The 18,795-nt window shown below is 45.4% G+C and overlaps 1 protein-coding gene across 4 annotated transcripts in view; it reads right to left on the bottom strand.

The window, feature by feature from the left end:
• SEMA3F (semaphorin 3F) overlaps window positions 1-17,653 on the bottom strand; it is a 174,838-nt gene extending 157,185 nt beyond the window's left edge. For 2 of the 4 annotated variants that reach the window (XM_070738783.1, XM_070738780.1), the window contains exons 1-2: window positions 17,163-17,653; window positions 3,757-3,916 (exon numbers count right to left, since the gene is read on the bottom strand). In XM_070738783.1, the coding sequence (XP_070594884.1) occupies window positions 3,757-3,868 (112 nt within the window). In that variant the 5' untranslated portion in view covers window positions 3,869-3,916; window positions 17,163-17,653. Of the gene's footprint in view, window positions 1-3,756; window positions 3,917-16,378; window positions 16,612-17,162 lie in introns of those variants that run through there. The other 2 variants (XM_070738781.1, XM_070738782.1) reach the window with 2 other exon arrangements.
• Between the last annotated feature and the right edge of the window lie 1,142 nt (window positions 17,654-18,795).

Consider the following 18,795-nt stretch of genomic DNA (forward strand, 5'->3'; position numbering starts at 1 on the left):
GTTTTGCAAAAGGGACCATGAATCCCATGTTGAAGTTGCACTTGTAAATTGCGAAAAAGAAGAATGAAGACACATAGTAGGTGACAACCCCATGAATCAATAAAGCCTTATTAATAGATTAGTTTTTCTTGGCCTGTTGTTTGAAATAAATACAGTCACAGTGACCACTGATAATTGCAGCATCCATAAAAAGGGAGAAAAAAGTAGTGAAAACAGGAGCACAAAGTTGTGGGAAAATATTGCTTAACAATGGAGGAAGGAGACACAGAAATCTCTGCCTGCTCACTTAGGGATTACCTCTTTATCTATGCCTTGGATTCATTTTTGATTTAGTGCTAAAGGCTAATCTACACTTAGATGAGCCAGGAGACCATTAGCCTGCCTTAGTGGGCAGATTTAGAATGGGCTTATTAAAAAGCATCTGTCATTACTACAAAGCTGTGGTGTAAATTAGCTCTGGCTTTGAAAAATTAGAGATGATTTAAAAAAAAAACACCTTCCAATGGATCTGTGAGAGCATGTCCAAAGCATGTTTTCTGCTACATACTTTGCATGATAATGCATATCTTTCAGCTCTAATTCCACTCTCCCTGGGCATGCAGGCATGCTAAGGAATTATTACATTAAGATTGTGAGGTTGACCATATAGCGTATGGTGCCAGTAACGCAGCAATATCATGCAACTGAGAATGGCTCCTTGAGCAAATGCAGGAATTGCTGGAAAAATAGTCAGTAAAGAAGAACGTTGAACGGGATATATTACTGATCATAAATATTCTCATTCGCCTCCCTAGCCCTCTTTCCATAGTTCTTTCTGCATCGTTATTGCCCCTCTGTTCCAGTTACACGCTATGGAAATAAAATTAATGGTCTTGGATGCAACCACCAGATTAGATCAGATCTTTCCCAGGAAGAATGCACCCCCAAGTCTCTACAATTCATCTACTTTCACCATCTCTTGTAGAAGAGGCCACTCTTCCTCCTAGACGTTTCTCAATAATCCCATAAAAAAACACCTCTTTCCTCTCCTGAGCTCTTATTTCATTCATGTTGTTCTCCTAATCCTTGGCTTAGTGCCTTTGAGTTGTTTTTAGAGTGTCCTCCAGGGTCCCAGCTTATCTAAACTGTATGCTTTTAACAATCAGCTCAGCTTCTTTTCTCATTTCCTGCAACTTCACATCTCTCTCCGTCTCTTCCTCAACCTCTGCTACCCCATGTTCTTCCATCCCTTCAGATGTCTTGGCCTTTCTTTCCCGACAGTCTTCAGTTTGATTGCCAAGTCTTATGATTTATTCTAGCAGTTTTTATCAAAGCTGCAAAACCCCAGGTCAGGTGATCCAATGGAAAGAAAAACCCCTCAATTCCCTGGCAAAGGTAATGCTTTTCCACTTTTTTTTTAAAAAAAATGTAGATTAACAACAGGAAACCAACTCCTTTATAAAAGACCTCAAAGACAGTATTTTTCAAAGTCCTCAGTTTGAACTTCTCCCTTCCACACGGTGCAGAAATCTTTAACAAGCCAAAAGGAGGATTTCAATTAAACACACACATACACACACACACACACAACTTAAAGGCAGAATGGATCATGTTTCCATCTACCCTTGTTCTTCCTTTCATGCAGCAAAGAGAAGGTCAGATTGCACTCCAGAACTAAATCCTTCTTTGTAAAAGAGATGAACACAGAGAGAACACAGCTCTGGGCAAAGCAGAGTTATAATAATAATTTAAAATAAGACAAGAGCTGTTCTATCTTTATTCAGCATAAGCAATAACTTCGAGCAGCAGATACTTGGAGACGTAGACCTCTCGGTTGGACCTCTTGTACTTCTCTGCCCACCCTTTCCCCACTTCTGGAAGACATAGCTCTGTAAGCCATACATCTTTGATTGCCAATCTTAGCCTACATTTCAAGTATATTTGAGGAAGGCTGCTAGTCCATCAGTCCTCCTATGGAAATATAATGAGCATCCGAAAAATAAATGCAGGCACAGGGGACACTTGTCCGCAAATGTAGGAAATGGTAGGTTAGGATAGGCCACTATGGCAGCATAGATATTCTTAGTATCTTCTGTATGTTTTGAAACTTTGAACATGTATCAAATGATATAGGTTTCTCAAGTCATATTTCCAAGCACAGAAATAGCCTACATTCAAATGAAATGTATGGGTTTGATACCAGACCCATACAGTATAAGAAAATTAAATCTGGATAAATTCAATATTCACTGTCCAAAATCCACCAGAAATCAGAGCAGTCAGAAACAGAATCTCAGAGTATCTACAGGTGCCTCCAATGTTGCAATGCATGCATCTAATAGTATTTTTTAACTCTAGGCCCCTCGATCTCACTAGCATTTCAACAGACTAGCAGGGCAGTTCATTCATACCATGTTGCTATTCATTATTTAAACAATTAGATCTGAAATTAGGATGAGTGGATGCACGCCGGGGACATGCACTGGGGCATGCTCCTGGTGCGTTCCGGTAGGGCTAAAATTGGTAGCCCACCCCTGAAGACGCACCCATTTTCTTTTAGAGATGAAAAAGGTGTATTTTATACTCCAAAGATACGGTAGATAGAACAAATCTTCCAAGTTCATACTTTATCACTATTCAGATTCTGAAAAGTTGTTTGTTTCGAGAAAGAAGAGCAGCAGGAACAATCAACATTTCTACTGGGCTTTCAAGTATTCAGAGGTAACCAAGCTCGGCATTGTGCAAAATCAACTTCCTACCCTCTTATAGTTTTAGGGTCAGAGTTGATGGTTAACCTATTGATTGCCTTTGGTTATGACCCATAAAACATCAGAGGTTGTTCCCCCAAAGGTTTCCCCTAAGGGACTGTACAACACACCTGTTGCTCTCACGCTCAACATAATATACGTTATGGGAATATCGAAAGGCAGGTTCCTCCTGATCGCTTTCTGGTGAACCCAGAAGGGGCAGTCTAAATATACACCAGTCATAGTAAGTGCATTAATCTGCCTCCCTGCGGCCTGGAAAAGGAAAGGAAGTTAAGAGGAAATGACACATAAGGTAGAGCCATCTGTTCCTAGTGGGTAGTCACATGCTGAGGCTACCATGTCAGTTCCCTACCCTTGGAGCTCCATTTGTCAACTCAGCTCAGCATCCTTCACAAGGCAATCATTGCTTCACACCAGCTAACCCTGAACACTTACAGACGGTGCGTCCCAACACCTGTCTCCTTCTCAGCAACAGGCAGAGGGCCCATTCATCGTAGCGCAGTCCCTTCCTGGGGATTTCAGTGTAACGAGTGGGCTGCCAACTCTTCAGTGCATTCAGCAGCTTGGGTTCACTGAGCTGTCAATCTGCTGCCTGCACTGCCAGCCATGGTGCTTGACTCTTTCGAAGATTTAAGGAAAAGCCACAAGCTGCAAGGCTAGTTCTCTCCAGATGGAGGAGAGACACTGAAATGCAATGTGCCATGTGCTTGATTGATGCAGGCTGCTAGCCCAGGGGCTTCTCGGAACCTGTTCTAGAAAAGCATTGTTTATCATCATGGCTAGAGTCCCAAGGAAAGGATTTGCTTCAAGCAGCTTCCTTGGAAACAGAGCAATCGCTTGGATAAACTAGTCACTTAAACTTTCAAGTCTGGATCTTACTCTGTCGGTCTCCAACCTATGAGCCAGATAGAGGACTTTTGATAAATCACCAATTGCCAGAAAGTAAAACCCAAAGCAAGTTTACCATCAAACTGTTGATGTTGCTTTAATATAGAAACGGTGTCCTTACCTTTGAAAGTGAGCTGCACCCTTGGAGTAGCAAAGAGGTAATCCTTGGAGTATGAGGGCCACCAGCCCACAATGAGAAGGATGGCCCAGAGCAAAAAACCAACTAGGGGCATGGTGCAGAGAACTGGGGATCCCAAATCCAAGCAGACGTCTTAGCCACTCTAGCAGAGCAAAGAGAAAAGAAGAGAAAACAAATGTTAACTTCCCCACATTTATGGGAACTGAAGAAATAAAATGAACTACTAACCTGTCAGATAAACTATTCAGAAGGTTACCTTCAAGATACACAGACCCTGTTTTCTTATAAACCGATTAAGAATGAGAAATTCAGGAAATTCAGGAAAGAAGATGCTATTGGAAAGAAACTGATGTGTTGTGGGATGGGTCTGTGACAACTCACTATAACCAACACACCTTGGCCAATGCAATGTGGGGCAATTCATCTACAGGACAAGAGTTACCCTAATATTGAACAAATGGCGGAACAGAATTATTAAAGAAAGGATGCCAAAGAAAGACCAAAATGAAATGTGAACATCAAAAATTGAAATAATTAAATTGGATTGTGAGTTGTCTCACCATAGTGTGTCAGCCATGGCGAGTTGGTTGTGCTGAGTTGACTGTGGTGAATTGTCCCATTCCGGTGTGGGACGGTCCAATAGCATTAGCAATAGCATTTAGACTTATACACCACTTCATAGTGCTTTTACAACTGTCTCTAAGTGGTTTACAGAATCAGCATATTGCCCCCAACAATCGGGGTCCTCATTTTACCCACCTCGGAAGAATGGAAGGATGGAAGGATGAGTCAACCTTGAGCCGGTAGTGAGATTTGAACTGCTGAACTGCAGCTAGCAGTTAGCTGAAGAAGCCTGCAGTGGTGCACTCTAACCACTGCGCCACCCCTGCTGTTTAAGGCACCAGACTACAAAATGAGAGACCAGGAATTCAAATCCTGCCTTGGCCATGAACACAAACTGGGTGACTTTGGGCCAGTCACTCTCTCTCAGCCCAAACCATTTCATGGGGTTGTTGTAGAGAAAATAGGTGGAGAAAAATTGGTTGGATATTTCCAATGAACAAACAAACAAACAAATAAACTTAGTATTAGAATTAGAAATTGCACAAGAGCATGTCAGTGCAAATGGTGTCTGTTATAACTGCTCCCTAATAGTCTGCATTAATGCCATGGTGACATCTGGAACTTTATATCTTTTGTAAGTTCTGAGACAATACTGAATTGTCTCAGAAAAAAGTGACTTTTCCTAATAGTGAATGTGATTCCAACACTTATGCTATGTTTAATGACTTTTTAAAAAAAATTCGTGGATACATTCCAGCAGGCAGATAAACTGTATAAATTCTCATGTTTTTAGTAAAATCCCAAACCATCATCCTGACCCCCTGATTGACACATTGCACAGTTACCCAATTCTTACATTAATGAGGAAATCACAGCGGAGGGATCACACAAAACAGTAAGCAATCACTTCTTTGTGTGCATGTACAAACCAGGTTAGTATAATCTGGACATATAGGGGAAAATGTTATACAAGCAGGTCTAACACAAAGGATCTTGAATAGTAACCCCATTTTGGAATGTTATAGGTGTTCTTTGGCATTAGATTGCCTAGTACTGAATGTACACACATGCGCACACATTTTGGACCATTTCCTATGAAGTGTAATTCTTTGCTGTCTTCTGGGTTTTCTGCTAAATCTCTTCATGTTAAGAAGGCCTCTAGAGCAGGGGTATCTAACCGTGGCAATGTTAAGCCTGCTGGACTTCAACTCCCAGAATTCCCCAGCCAGCAGAGGGGAATTCTGGGAGTTGAACACCACCAGGCTTAATGTTATCAAGGTTGGAGATCCCTCCTTCTTAGCTTTCCACGTAGTAATTATTTCTAGTCCTCAAAAGAAATATGAATACAATACTTTTCAATTGTGCCCCCTTGTTCTTGTGTTTACTTTCCTATTAAAAACACTTCCCTCCTGAACCTTATTTAACCCTTTAACATATTTAAATGTTTCGATCATGTCCCCCCTTTCCCCTCTGTCCTCTAGACTATACAGATTGAGTTCATTAAGTCTTTCCTGATACGTTTTATGCTTAAGACCTTCCACCATTTTTGTAGCCCGTCTTTTGACCCGTTCAATTTTATCAATATCTTTTTGTAGGTGAGGTCTCCAGAACTGAACACAGTATTGGTGTTCAGTGGTCTCACCAGCACTCTATACAGTGGGATCACAATCTCCCTCTTCCTGCTTGTTATGGAAAAGAGATCCAAGGGCTGAGCAATTTAAAGATGAATCCCCAATGTCTGGATACAAAGGTAACCCCAAGAATGAATCCAGCATGTTTGCTAACGTCCTCCGTAACTTTAGAGCCAGTTGCTTCTGTAGCACAAGAGTGGACCCTTGAGAGTTGCGGGGGGGGGGGGCTTTTCATCCCGTGAGTGCAACTGGGGTCGCTCTGTCTCTACTGCTAGAATATTAGAAGGACTCCCTTTCACTGGAGGAATGAATCCCAGCCAGGCCATTGGAGCCCAACTGCAATTATAACAAGCTCACATGCTGCTCTCATTTGGTAAAGTAAACAGGTTTTGATTGAGGGGCAGTAATCAAGTTGTCTCCTCGCAGGAATGAAAAGAGTCCTTATAGTCCTATCTCACGGCGGCGGTGGCGGCAAGAGTCAGAGCCAATAGCCCACCCACTAGGGACTCTCATGGGAGCAGCCCTTCCCCTCAGAGAGAGAGAACGAGAGAGAAAGAGAGAGAGAGAGAGAGAGAGAGAGGCAGAGTGGGGCTGCTGCTTATTCTTCCCCTGCGCCTACCTCCATTGCTCTCCAGCACAGGAGAGCAGTGAACCAGGGGGATGGAACCCTTGCACTGTATTTTCTCCATTTTCTACCAGGCAGGAGAAATCTGGACTTAATTATTTGAAAGACACCCCCCCCACACACACACACACACACAAAAGAAAAAAGAAAGAAAGACCAAATGCGTTTTCCTTTTTTTCCTTTTTTTTTAAAGGAGGAGGAAAAGAGAGAGTTTGTATGTACCAGGCTAGCTAAGTTGATGGGGATCTGATGGCTTGGCCTGGCTAGAGTGCCTCTCTCTGTGTGTGTGTGTGTGTGTGTGTGTGTGTGTGCGTGTGTGCATTGAAAGTAACTACCCAGAATTGAAATGGGACTTTCTATATGTGTAATTTCACAGTGTTCCCTTTGTTGGGTATAAAGTTACATGTAAATTTCCCAACTTCAGTGATGACGACAAACTTACATTCCCTCATATGAACATGTCCTCATTTCCTGAAGATAAACATTTTCTCACTTAAAACAATATGTTTGCCCTTTACCCAGTCCCTTTGGATCAGAACCGGCTTCCTGGCCTTCTTTCCCAGAAGAGCTGCCTTTTTAAGAGTACGATACAGGTTCAGTATCCATTCGACAACTGGACAACTAATTACACTATAGTTGTCTGTTTTTGTGCAGTTTCCGTTGGTGGACATTTAAAAAGCGGAAGAAATATGACTGAATGTATTGCGGCCTGCAATTTCGGTATCTGGAATTGTATCAAAGCGCTACAGAAAAACAGCTTACAGGAACAATGGTCCTAATACTTGTATAAGATGGGAACCTTTGTCTGGAAAAGCAATTTCTTCTAGGAAGCAGAAAAGCATCTGCTTCCATATGCGCAAAAGCTTCTGCACATGCACAGAGCATTTTTGATGACGTCCGGGTGGGTGGGCAGAGCCTCTTGCTTCCGCCGCTACCGGTTGGCCTGAACCAGTGTGAACCAGTAGCAAACCACCACTGGTGCAAGTCACCTTCCTTGGAAGGTGTTGTGGTTAGCTCTGGCCCTGCTCCTGCCCCAAGGACTGTGGATGTGGGGGAGACATCCACATGCTGCAGGCCTGTTTTGCCCTTGGTGGAATCTGATGGTGAAGGCTCCTCTGACCAAGAAGACATGAGTGACAGGGAGAAGGAGAGTGTGGTAGACAGCTCAGAAGGAGATCAATTATCTAGATCCTCCTTGGATTCAGAACAAGAGTTAATGATACAGCCACGCATGCGGAAAGCGATGCATAGGCAACAACAACTGAGAGATTATTATCAAAGAAAATGAGGCCACCTGTGGTTGGGTGGGGCTGTGGTAATTAGTGAGGCTGCTATAAATAGCAGCCTGTGGGTTTGGCCATTGTGGAGGATTATCTGATCATTGTGTTTCGTGACTGCTTTACTGACTTTGACTTTTTGTGTGCTGATTTCCCCCCGCTTTGAAACTAAACCAGAGCAAAGTGTGTTTCACTTTGTGAAAGAAGGACTGTGAATTGCCTCACAGCTGCAAGCTAAGTATCACAGAACTGATAAGGGACTTGTACAAATTATTATTATTATTAATCAGATTTGTATGCCGCCCCTCTCCGCAGACTTACCCTCTCCGCAGACTTACCAGTTTGTTTGGAGACGAGTGCTCTTTGCTATACCAAAAGAGGGCTTAGTTTAAGTGAATTTTCATTATAAAGAACATTGTTTTGAATTTTCAAACGTGTGTGTGTCTGAAATTTGTACCTGTGAATTTTTGGGAGGAGTCTACCAGAGAGCCTGACAGAACAGAAGGATATAATTAAAGTCACCCACAGTTGACTTTACAAGATGGTCAGCAAATAAAATTTATAAATATATTTCTCAATGAGTCTATGGCAGTGATGGTGAACTTTTTCCCCTGCTGCATTGGCCATCTTTTTCTCTCTTTTTCCCCCCTTTTGTAACACAGCTGAATTTTCCTTCTGCTAATAGAAGGCAGAACATTGTTCTATCCAGCTGAGCCTGCCTTCCCTCCAGAGACCTCTGACTTTTCCTTCTTTTCTTCTTGTTCCAGCAAAGAAAACAGGCCATTTGGTGCCACCCATATTCTAAGAACGGGTTTTTTTGCACGGATTACAAGGGCTTGAAACTCAGAAATATGGTAACTTCTACATTCTTAAGACTCCTTTTTTTTGTTTTATTCCTATTGTGCTGAAACGCGCATCTGGATACAGTTATAAAGCATGTTAGAATGATTCAAACAGTATGTCTACATGTGAACAGGCAAAATCTGTTTAGGTATTTAGAGCTCTTCTCCAACAAGGGTATCTGAAAAACCTCAAAGCTAATGTATAACATGCACATTATTAGCACTACAGTAAGTTTCTAGAAAGATGGGGTTTTTTAGGCTGATCCAGAACAATTTGCAGTGAAACGCACACACATACACACAAAGCACTAAAGCAAAGCAAGCCAAACACAGCTCAACATTCTGCTTGGGGCAGAGATCAGGAGGACAAAGGGAGCTTGTTCTCAGTACTGCCCCTTCTGGTTAACCGGTGAGGTGCATGGAAAACAAGAGTTAATGACAGAAACAAACTTCAGGGATTTCACAGGAAAATCCTTGGAATCAGTCAGACAAATCCAGCCTGGCTGTAAGGACATTCAGAATAATGGATGGGCCCATAGGAGGAACTGTGGGCAATACACCACAATTGGAGGAGTTAATGTTTCCCAGGGGCAAATATGTCATAGCAATTTCCTTTGCTCTGGGTAAATATTTGCATTATTTCCCTTTCTTTCAGCACACATTTGCACTTCCTCCCCCACCCCTTTATTTTTGCAGATTCCTCACTTGACCCTCACTTTGGGATTTATTTATTTATTTTGGAGCCCAAATGTCTAAAATCTGAATTCAACTTGTGAAATAACTGCTACAATCAACTGCTGTTGAATCGAAAACCTGACAACCTTAGAAAATAGTTTGGGCAGATAATATGATCGCCTATGGATGGCAATGAGTGGGCCAGCGAGATCGAGGGAGATGGCAAACAAAGGGAAGGAGTGGGGTAGGGAGAAGGAGAAGAATGAAAGGAAAAGGGAGGGAAAAGAGCAACACAAGTAGCTGGAAGTTGTGAGATAAATGCAAATGTGTGTGTGTGAAGAATTGTCCTAAAAATGCGAGTTCCAAGTGCATTTATAAATGAAGAGGCAGCGGCCATCGCAATCTCCGGAACGTTTAAAATGTATTAAAAACTACTAAAATCATTAAGCTTTCGTTAGTCCTCTACTAACGTCGTCAGAGTATTAAAATCCCCATTACATGACTAAGTTAGCAACAACAAAGCGAATTACAGGAAGGAAGGAAGGAAGGGTGTGGGCCTGTGATGTGAGCAATGAGTAAATTAAGCAGCATTATATAAGATCAACTATGTCATCAATGGGGATTTTAATACACTGATGACGTTAGTAGAGTACTAATGAAAGCTTAGTAATTTTTAGTTTTTAATAAATTTTAAACGTTCCGGAGATCGCGATGGCTGCTGCCTCTTCATTTATGTGTGTATGTGTGTGTATTATATACATACATACATACATACATACATACATACATACATACATACAGTAATGGGCAGCCAAAATTTTTACTGCCACACTGTGGGTGTGGCTTATTTTGTGGGTGTGGCTTGATCATCATGTGACTGAGTAGGAGTGGTTTGCTGGCCATGTGACCAGGTGGGAGCGGCTTGAAGGATCATCATCGTTCAAGTGAACTGTTACGTCCTCGACTTACAGTGTCACCAGTGTCACTCTCTGAGGTGACAATTTGCTTCACATTTCATGCACTCTCCTTCCTGGGTTGCCCCCTGCCTCAGGCTGGGTAGCTAGGCGAATGGTTGCCGATCAGCTGTTGAGAAAAGAGGCAGGAGGAAAAGCCCCCCCCCCCTGCAATTCCTGCCAGTGCTGGTCTCCCTGCTGCTGTCCGAGGAAAAGGAGGAGGATGAAAGGGGGGGATAGTCAGCTGGAGCTGGGCACACAGCTTCATTTCCGCTGGTGGAACTGCATTCCACCCCATCCTGCCTGCTGCCCACCCCTGCATACATACATTCATACATACATACATGATGAGAAGGTGTGTTTTCAGCAGTGTTCCGTGGCTCTAAAATTTTATGCACCATGCTGGTAGAAATAGGCTGAACTGACTCATATGTCACTATGCATTAGGTGAGCCCATGTGCCTTACTTAGAGACCTTTTGCATATGTCAGAGCTAAACCACTCGTCATCCCACATAAATAAGGAGATCAATTGAACCATAAGTGAGGTGAACATTTGGGGAACTAAAGAAAATTTGGGGAAACCTCCTGACGGCTCTGTTAATTCACTTCAGCTAATTCACTTCAGAAACAGAGCGGTTTCTGATCACACTCAGTTTACCGCCAGGCCTTCTGAGAAAGAACAGGAGAATGGTGGAAAGAAAGAGGAGAAGGAATATGCAAGAAAATGATTAACAACTCTGTTAATATGTGCATGCCACGAATGGGCAGCAAGGCTAGTAAAATCATTACAGCTTCCGATCTGGTCACGGGTCTCCTAGCATTGCCTCATTTAATCTCAGGTCTGTTTTACAGCACTGTCACCATTAGCTACATTCCTGGGCTCTCTTGTGCCTCCTAGAAATGATTAGAAAGGCAGAAAATGCCCAGAGCATTCATTCCATTTGGCCAATTATCGGTAGGGATTTCATACAATCATTTCTGGGGGCGGGGGGGGGGGGGTTGGAGAGGGGAAGAGGGAGTAGAGAAACACAGATCTCCTTTCTATTTCCAGTGTTTTTTCTGGGATCAACCTGCCATTAGGCAGGTTGATAGGGTAACCACCTTAGGCAGACATTCTTGGTGGAGTGGAAGCAGCAAGATATTAATGGGCAGAACTGGGAGGCCGAGCGGTCTCATGGGGCTCCCTGGGACATTGTTTCCTAACCTTGGCAACTTGAAGATATTTGGAGTTGAATGCTGGCTGGGGAATTCTGGGAGTTGAAGTCCAGATATCTTCAAGTTGCCAAGGTTGGGAAACAATGCCCTAGACTCCTCTGAATGTAAACTTTTGCTTCTGGGTAGAGGAGATGATGCGAACAGACAAAGAAAAGAGCAATTATTTATTAAGCCTATAGGCCACTGATGGCGAGCCTTTTCTTGGGTGCTGAAAGAGCGTGGGCGTGCACTATCATGCATGTGTGAGTGCTCACACCCATAATTCAATGCCTGGGGAGGGCGAAAACAGCTTCCCTCACTACCACCACCCCGAAGGCCCTCTGGAGGCTGGAAATGGTCTGTTTCCCAACTTCTGGTGGGTCCAGTAGGCTCGTGTTTCACCCTCCCCAGGCTCCAAAGGCTTCCTTGGAGCTGGGGGAAGGTAAAAACGTCCTCCCCATTCCCATAGAGCCTCTCTGGAAACCAAAAACGCCCTCCCAGAGCCTCTGCAAGCCAAAAATCAACTGGCCGGCACGCACATGCACGTTGGAGCTAAGCTAGGGAGATGGCTTGCATGTCAGCAGATATGGCTCCACATGCCACCTGTGGCACCCGTGCCATAGGTTTGCCATCACTGCTATAGGCTGACCAACTCTAATGTGATTATGGGTAGGTGGGTGGGTAGGTGCTTTCAAGTCAGTGTTGATTCTTGGCAACTGCCTGCACCAGTCCTTACAATTTTCTTAGCAATGGATTTTGGAAGAGGCTTGCCATTACTTCTTGGCCCAAAGACACCCAGCTGTTTCTGTGTCCAAGGCTAGGCTACAATTCACAGTCTCCTAGTTTCTAGCCTGTTGCCTTATCTCTACACCAAATAGGCTCTTTGGGGGGTGGGTTGGAATGGTGTACGATCAGTTTAAAACAATAAATTTACTACAATAAGCATAAAAGGGAAATATCAAGGGGTGGAGGAATGAATGGACAATCCTGTTCTCTCCAGAGGGCCCTGCCACCACTTTGGCCAAAGTTGGAAGAGCTGTTTTAGGGGTCTTGTTGAAATAGGAATGGTTGCCATCCACAGATCAAGAAGGGCTTTTCTTGCTAACCTCAGGCAGATTAATGTGATTCTCTGTTTTTTCTGTGTCTCTATATCTCTCTACCTCTCTACTTGTAAGGGTGTTACCTTATTAGTTTATTAAGATAATTCTACTGCTTTGTTAGCTTAAAACTTTCTATAATATGAGAAATCCCTGAGGTCATTTGGGATTGGGTGGCATAGAAGTTGAATTAAATAAATAAATAAATATGAACAGAAGTATTACATTAGTTTAATAAATAAGCAAGGCATATGGACGCCTTGAATGTGGCTTTTAGCAATAGCATTTAGACTTATATACCGCTTCACAGTGCTTTGCAGCCCTCTCTAAGTGGTTTGCAGAGATTGCCTCCAACAATCTGGGTCCCCATTTTACCCACCTCGGAAGGATGGAAGGGTGGGCAATCCACGTGTTTGCAGAAAAACCAAGTGGAGAAAATATCAGCACAATGAAGATTGAACATTTAGTGCTGGCTGGGTGACTACTGAAAATTAATTGAAAATCACAACACAGCAAAGAGAGAGAGAGAGGAATGGCAGAGTTATTTGGGAATTCCAACCTCTCCCCCACCCACTCCTCCATGGCTGCAAACTCCCACTTTTCATAACTATGCATGTTATCTGTCCTATGGTAATTTGCACCTGGTAGCAAATACAAAATAAGTTTACCTAATTCTTTGCCCTGTAGCAATCAATTTGCAAAAGTTGTAGCATGCATTCTACAACCACATTTATTACTAACAACAGACATAATTTTATTGGCTTTCCCAGTTTTTCCCTGGGATTCCAATTATTCCAATGGCCCCCAGAGTAGATCATAATGACTTCCACATTGAGTGTGTTGATCATGGTAAATTCTTCAAACTAACTATACTATAAGAGAACGAGCATTTTTTTAAAAAAAAAATCAGTTCATGTGCAATAATGAGAGAGAGAGAGAGGGAGAGAGAGAGAGAGAAAGAGAGAGAGAGAGAGGGAGAGAGAGAGAGGGAGAGGGAGAGAGAGAGAGGGAGAGAGAGAGAGAGAGAGAGAGATAGATCTACTTGGATTTCTTTTCCCCTGTCTGTGCCAAATGTGAATATTGCTTGTGTGAGATACACAGCACCTGAAGGAACTTGACAAAATGGCATAACTTAACCAAGTTTTATGCTGGCCTTGTAACAGACTAGTTGAACAGTTACATGGATGGAACTGTCTCTTGTGAAAGTTCCCCAAATGTTGACTGCACCAGACTGAAAGCACAAGGGAGCCCGTTTTTTATTCAAAGCCATGTCCTGCCATGCATGGAGATCAGGAGATGCATCCTTTTTCTCATTGAAACCCCATTCATTAAAAAAAAAACCTATCTGCCATTCATGCTGCAGTGAGAGAAATGAAGGTTCTCAGGAACAGGGACTGAGGAGGGAAGGAATCACCTGCCATGGTAGTTGGACAGTTTAATTCATGCGTCTAGAGGGCTGTAGTATTATTGGTTGAATTAATTAAGACATGAATCCACAAACATCCCAATTACAACACAGGGCTTTTTGCAGTGTTATTTTAAACCAAAGTACCATATTAAAAAAGAAAAGAAAAGACAGTGGGCTTTTCAAGAGAAGGAAGAAAAAAACCCACGAATATGTTTTGCTTGAGAAAGAGAAAAGGCATCTGAGAAGATGCAGAAACTTGTCCATGATTGAGTTGTTGGACTGTAGATTTGGCTAGGCCCTACCTGCATTTCATTTAATTGCCAGAAAATTTGGGGGGGGGGGGAACAACCGTCCTCTCTCTCTCCTTCCTTCTTCCTTTCTTCTTTCCTTTCTTTTCTTTCTTTCTCTCTCTCTCCTTCCTTCTTTCTTTCTTTTTCTAATCTTTCTTTTCTTTCTCTTTCTCTCTCCTTTCTTTTTCTTTTCTTCTCTCTCTTCCTCCCTCCCTCCCTCACTTCCTTCCTTCCTTCTTTCTTTTTTCTTTCTCTTTCCTTCATTTCTTTCTTTTTCTTTCTCTTTCTCTCCTTCCTTCCTTCTCTCTTTTTTCCCTTCCTTTCCTTCCTTTTCTTTTTTCTCTCTCTTTCTTTTTCTTTTCTTTCTCTTTCTCTCCTACCTTGCTTCCTTCCTTTCCTCTTTCTTTCTTTCTTTCTTTCTTTCTTCCTGTCCTTCCTTTCTTCTTTCTTTTCTTTCTCTCTCTTTTTCTTTCCTTCTTTCTCTCTCCTTCCTTCCTTCCTTTCCTTTCTTTTCTTTTCTTTTTCTCATACATTAATGCACGCAAATATAATGGATTCGTTCATCAATGAATTCAAGAAAAGTCTCGAAGCTTTTCTAGAGGGATCTTTCCTCGTACGGTTCATCGGAAGCACAAATTCCTTCGGCTTACCTCTTCCCCCTCCCCGCCCCCCTCCGAGGAAACCAGTTGCTTTCCCCTCGGGTCGAGTGACAGCCGGCGGCGCGAGGCAAAGCAAACTCGCCCAGCAGCGAATCCCCTCCGGCGGGGAAAGGTGGAGGAGTGGAGCGGGAGCCGTGGAGCGCCAGCCCTCACCTCTCAAAGCCAAGGAGGCCGCCTGTTTCTCTCGGGCCAAGAGAAACACTCGAGTTCCCCGAGGCGTCGGCCGGCGATGGAGAAACCGCCGCGGCACGTTCGCGGACGAAACTGAAAGGAGCCTCTAACCTCTTCGCGGCGCACCAGCCCAACTCGGAGCGCGTCCGCTCTTGGCCTCCCTCGAGGCGCCCCAAGATTGCCAGAGGGAAGGAGGGAGAGAAAGAGAGAGGGGGGAGAGAAAGAGAAAGAGATAGGGGGAAAGAGAGAGAGAGAAGGAGTGAGGGAGTGAGGGGGGGGGAGAGAAGGGAAAGATAAAGAGAGAGGGAAGAGAAAAAGAGAGGGGGGAAGAGAAAGAGAGAGGGAGAGAGAGAATGAATAGGGGCACTCGGATCGACTGATCCTACCCGGTTCGTTTCTCCCGAAGCCTCGAAAGTTGAACCCGGGAACCTCTGCCCCGATCGCACCGCCACTCCGTAATCTAGCCGTGCTTCGTTGACTTCCCGGCCAGGTACGCATAACAGCCATCCAGTTCCTCCCTTCCTTCTCCCCGCGATCCAGAGGTCCGGAGTTAAATGCCCCGTGTCTCAGAACCGCGATTCCTGTTCTGGACAGGACCACTAAGCAACGAGCGAGCGCACCGGCGATACCGCCACCTTTATAACAACAGCATTTAGAGTTCTCTACCGCTTCATAAGTGCTTTTGCAGCCCCCTCTAAGGGGGTTACAGAATCAGCCTATTGCCCCCAACAACCTGGGTCCTCATTTTACCCACCTCGGAAGGATGGACGGCTGAGTCGACCCTTCTAAAGCCCTTGGCCTCGTTTATCTTACCCTAACGGGGAGAATTAACTTTGGAGGTGAATTCTTCATTCGGCTTGGTTACCACGGAACCACACGCGCCCAGCATGCTTTCAATGCAGTCCAACGCACCGAATCCCGACACTTTTTTGGTCCCGGAAAGGTGAGATAACTTTTCTCAAGTCATCCGGCCCATTTCTCCGTTCACACACATCCCTCGCCTGTTCTATTGCTCTTTCTCATCACTCGGGGACTTTAACCCCTCCCGAGTTCCCTCCAAATAATCTAGAAATATATTCAGAATAGCCCGCGTTCTTACAGGAGGGAGGGAGAGGCAGAGAAGGAGAGAGAGAGCTTGAGATATGAGCCCTCCTTTTTCAGGGATATCAAAGGGCCGAATTTGGGCCGAGAGATAGTAATAAAGATTCCAATCCCACCTTAGGTTTTTTTTTCCCTTTAAAATCCAGTTTCCGAATGAAAGCGGCCCAGGTGTCTGCTCTGGCTCGGATTTTCGGATTTCTGCTCAACTTTCCGAGCCCAACGGAGGTAAAACCAGGGGCAAAACTACCTACTTCCCGGATGGAATGAGGCTCGCAGAAAGTTTGGCGATCAGAAAGAGTTCTTTCCCTCCTTTCACACCGGTCGGCCGGTCCCAACCTTCGCTCTGCCCGGGATTCAGGTTGGGAAGGGAGTTCCGAAAGTGGAAAGCCCGCCTCGAGCGACGTTCCCTGACCTCCGCTTTCCCGCCCTTCTCGACTCCGTGTGCCCCCCCCCCCTCTTCCTTCCGTCCCACACCTTTGCCAAGCGAGCCGCCCAGCTGATTTTCCCCGACGGACCCGGGACTCATTCATTTGGAAGCACCGGCGACAAAAGTGAACGCTTGAAGGCGCGATTAACGGGAGAGAGAAATCTGTTCGCGCGCTTACTAATCCTCTCCCCGCGGGGCAGGCGTCCCTTTTATTCCGGATCGGCGATTCGAATCCCTAGTAACAGATCTCCAGCGGGAGCAGGGGGTTGGACTAGATGACCTCTGAGGCCCCTTCCAACACTATTACAATAGGAAACCTGACCGCGACGATGCAAGACAAAGTCGCTTCGCCTCTTCGCCGGAGGAGCCTCGGGAAGCGCTCGTTCCCGGCTCCGAGAAGCCCAGGACCGAGAGGGGAGAGAAAGAAGCCCTTCCCCAGCCCCTTTAGTCGGCGCCAGGCGGGCATTTCTTACCAACTATCCTGGGGAGCGACCGTCGCCGTCCTTGCAGTTCCCTTCGCCCGAAGGAAGGCGAGTGCTTCTCTGGTGATCCCCCCTTCGATCGAAGCGCCGCGCCTCCTGCAATTCGGGGACTTTGGGAGGAGAGGAATTCTTAGGAGTTGAACCCAGCTCTCTTCTCCCAATCCATAGGCGCGCTCGCAAGTTTAAGAAAAGGCGGTCAAAATCAGGCGGGGAGGATTCCGAGGCGCCCCGATAGGCGCTCTTGACTTTTTAATTTTTTTTTTCCGCGCGGCTCGGCTCGGCTTGGCCCGGCTCGGCTCGCTTCTCCCACAGCCTCGATGGCGCGCGGGGCTGCCCCTTCGAAGTTCTTGCCGCTTTGCAAGGCCGATCGCCAAGGAGCGCAAGTGGGGGGCAAGAAAGGAAGGGAAGGCAAGGCGGGAAGAAAGAATAAAAATACGGCTCGTGGACTCGCCTGCCCACTTGGCAAAAAGAAAAAAGAAAAATAAAGGGGGGAAAAAGAAAGAAAATTGGGGGGGGGGAATAAACCGCCTCCCTCCTCCTGACTACGCGCACATATGCTTACAAATCCCCCTCTCGCGCATTGAAGCACCCGGAGCCTATTCAGTCAATTGGCTTCGAACTGCCTTACATTTGCATAGCCCCGCCCCTTTCCCACCTCCCGGGCCATTCAAGCGGGCCGCGGACCCCCGTAGCCCTCCCCCTCCCCTGCCGCGCCCCCTCCCTCTCCCTTCCACCTGTACCGCCCCTCCCTTGCAGCTGGGGTTGGCTTGAGCCGGGCGGGCGGACTGGGGAGACGCGGGGATTTCAGGGAGCGCGCTCAGGGTGTCGGCTTAGGTGGGTTGGCCACCCTCTCTCTCTCAAGAGAGAGAGAGAGAGAGGTAGAGAGAGAGAATGGTCCTGCCTTCCTTCCACCCACCCACCCATCCCCTCCTGCCGGCTTTAGGTTGGGTTCCAGCGGTCCTGCGCGACCACTTCTTCTTCTTCTTCTTCTTCCATCCACGGAATGTAGATGTGCAAAGCAACACGATCCGGATCGCCCGGGTTTGGGCACCTACGCGGCTCGCCCTTCTCCTTCCCGGCTGCCTGCTTCGGAAGGGGAAATCCTGACTTTCCTTTAAAAAATAAAAATAAATAAATCCAGAGGCAGCGTGCGGCGGTTGGGGTGAGGTAGGGGATAAATAAATAAAGCGAGTCCTTTGTCTCTCTTGCAGGAGTTATTCTGTGGAGTGCAAGGGAGTGCCTCGCGCCTCGTGGTGGTGGAGAGGGAAGCATGGTGATGGGGGGGGGGAAGGAGGGAGGGAGGTAGAGATAGATAGATAGATAGATAGATAGATAGATAGATAGATAGATAGGGAGGGGAGGGAGGGAGGGAGGGAGGGAGAGGCAGGATGGGGCATTGAGAGTTAAGGAAGGAAAGAAAGGGAAGGAGAAAGAGGTAGAAAGCAAAAAGAAGAAGGAAAGAATACCCGAGTGAGACCGAATAAATTACATGGGTTGAGGGGGCAGGAGAGAAAGATGTGGGGCTTTGCTTTTTAATATTGCAAAAAAAAAAAAATATTCACCCAGGCACTTCCTTCACAAAACACTCTGCAACAAAGAAGAAAACTCCTGCCTAACTGACAGC

The sequence above is a fragment of the Erythrolamprus reginae genome, chromosome 2 (assembly GCF_031021105.1).
Source record: "Erythrolamprus reginae isolate rEryReg1 chromosome 2, rEryReg1.hap1, whole genome shotgun sequence".
In the NCBI taxonomy this organism is placed as follows: domain Eukaryota; kingdom Metazoa; phylum Chordata; class Lepidosauria; order Squamata; family Dipsadidae; genus Erythrolamprus; species Erythrolamprus reginae.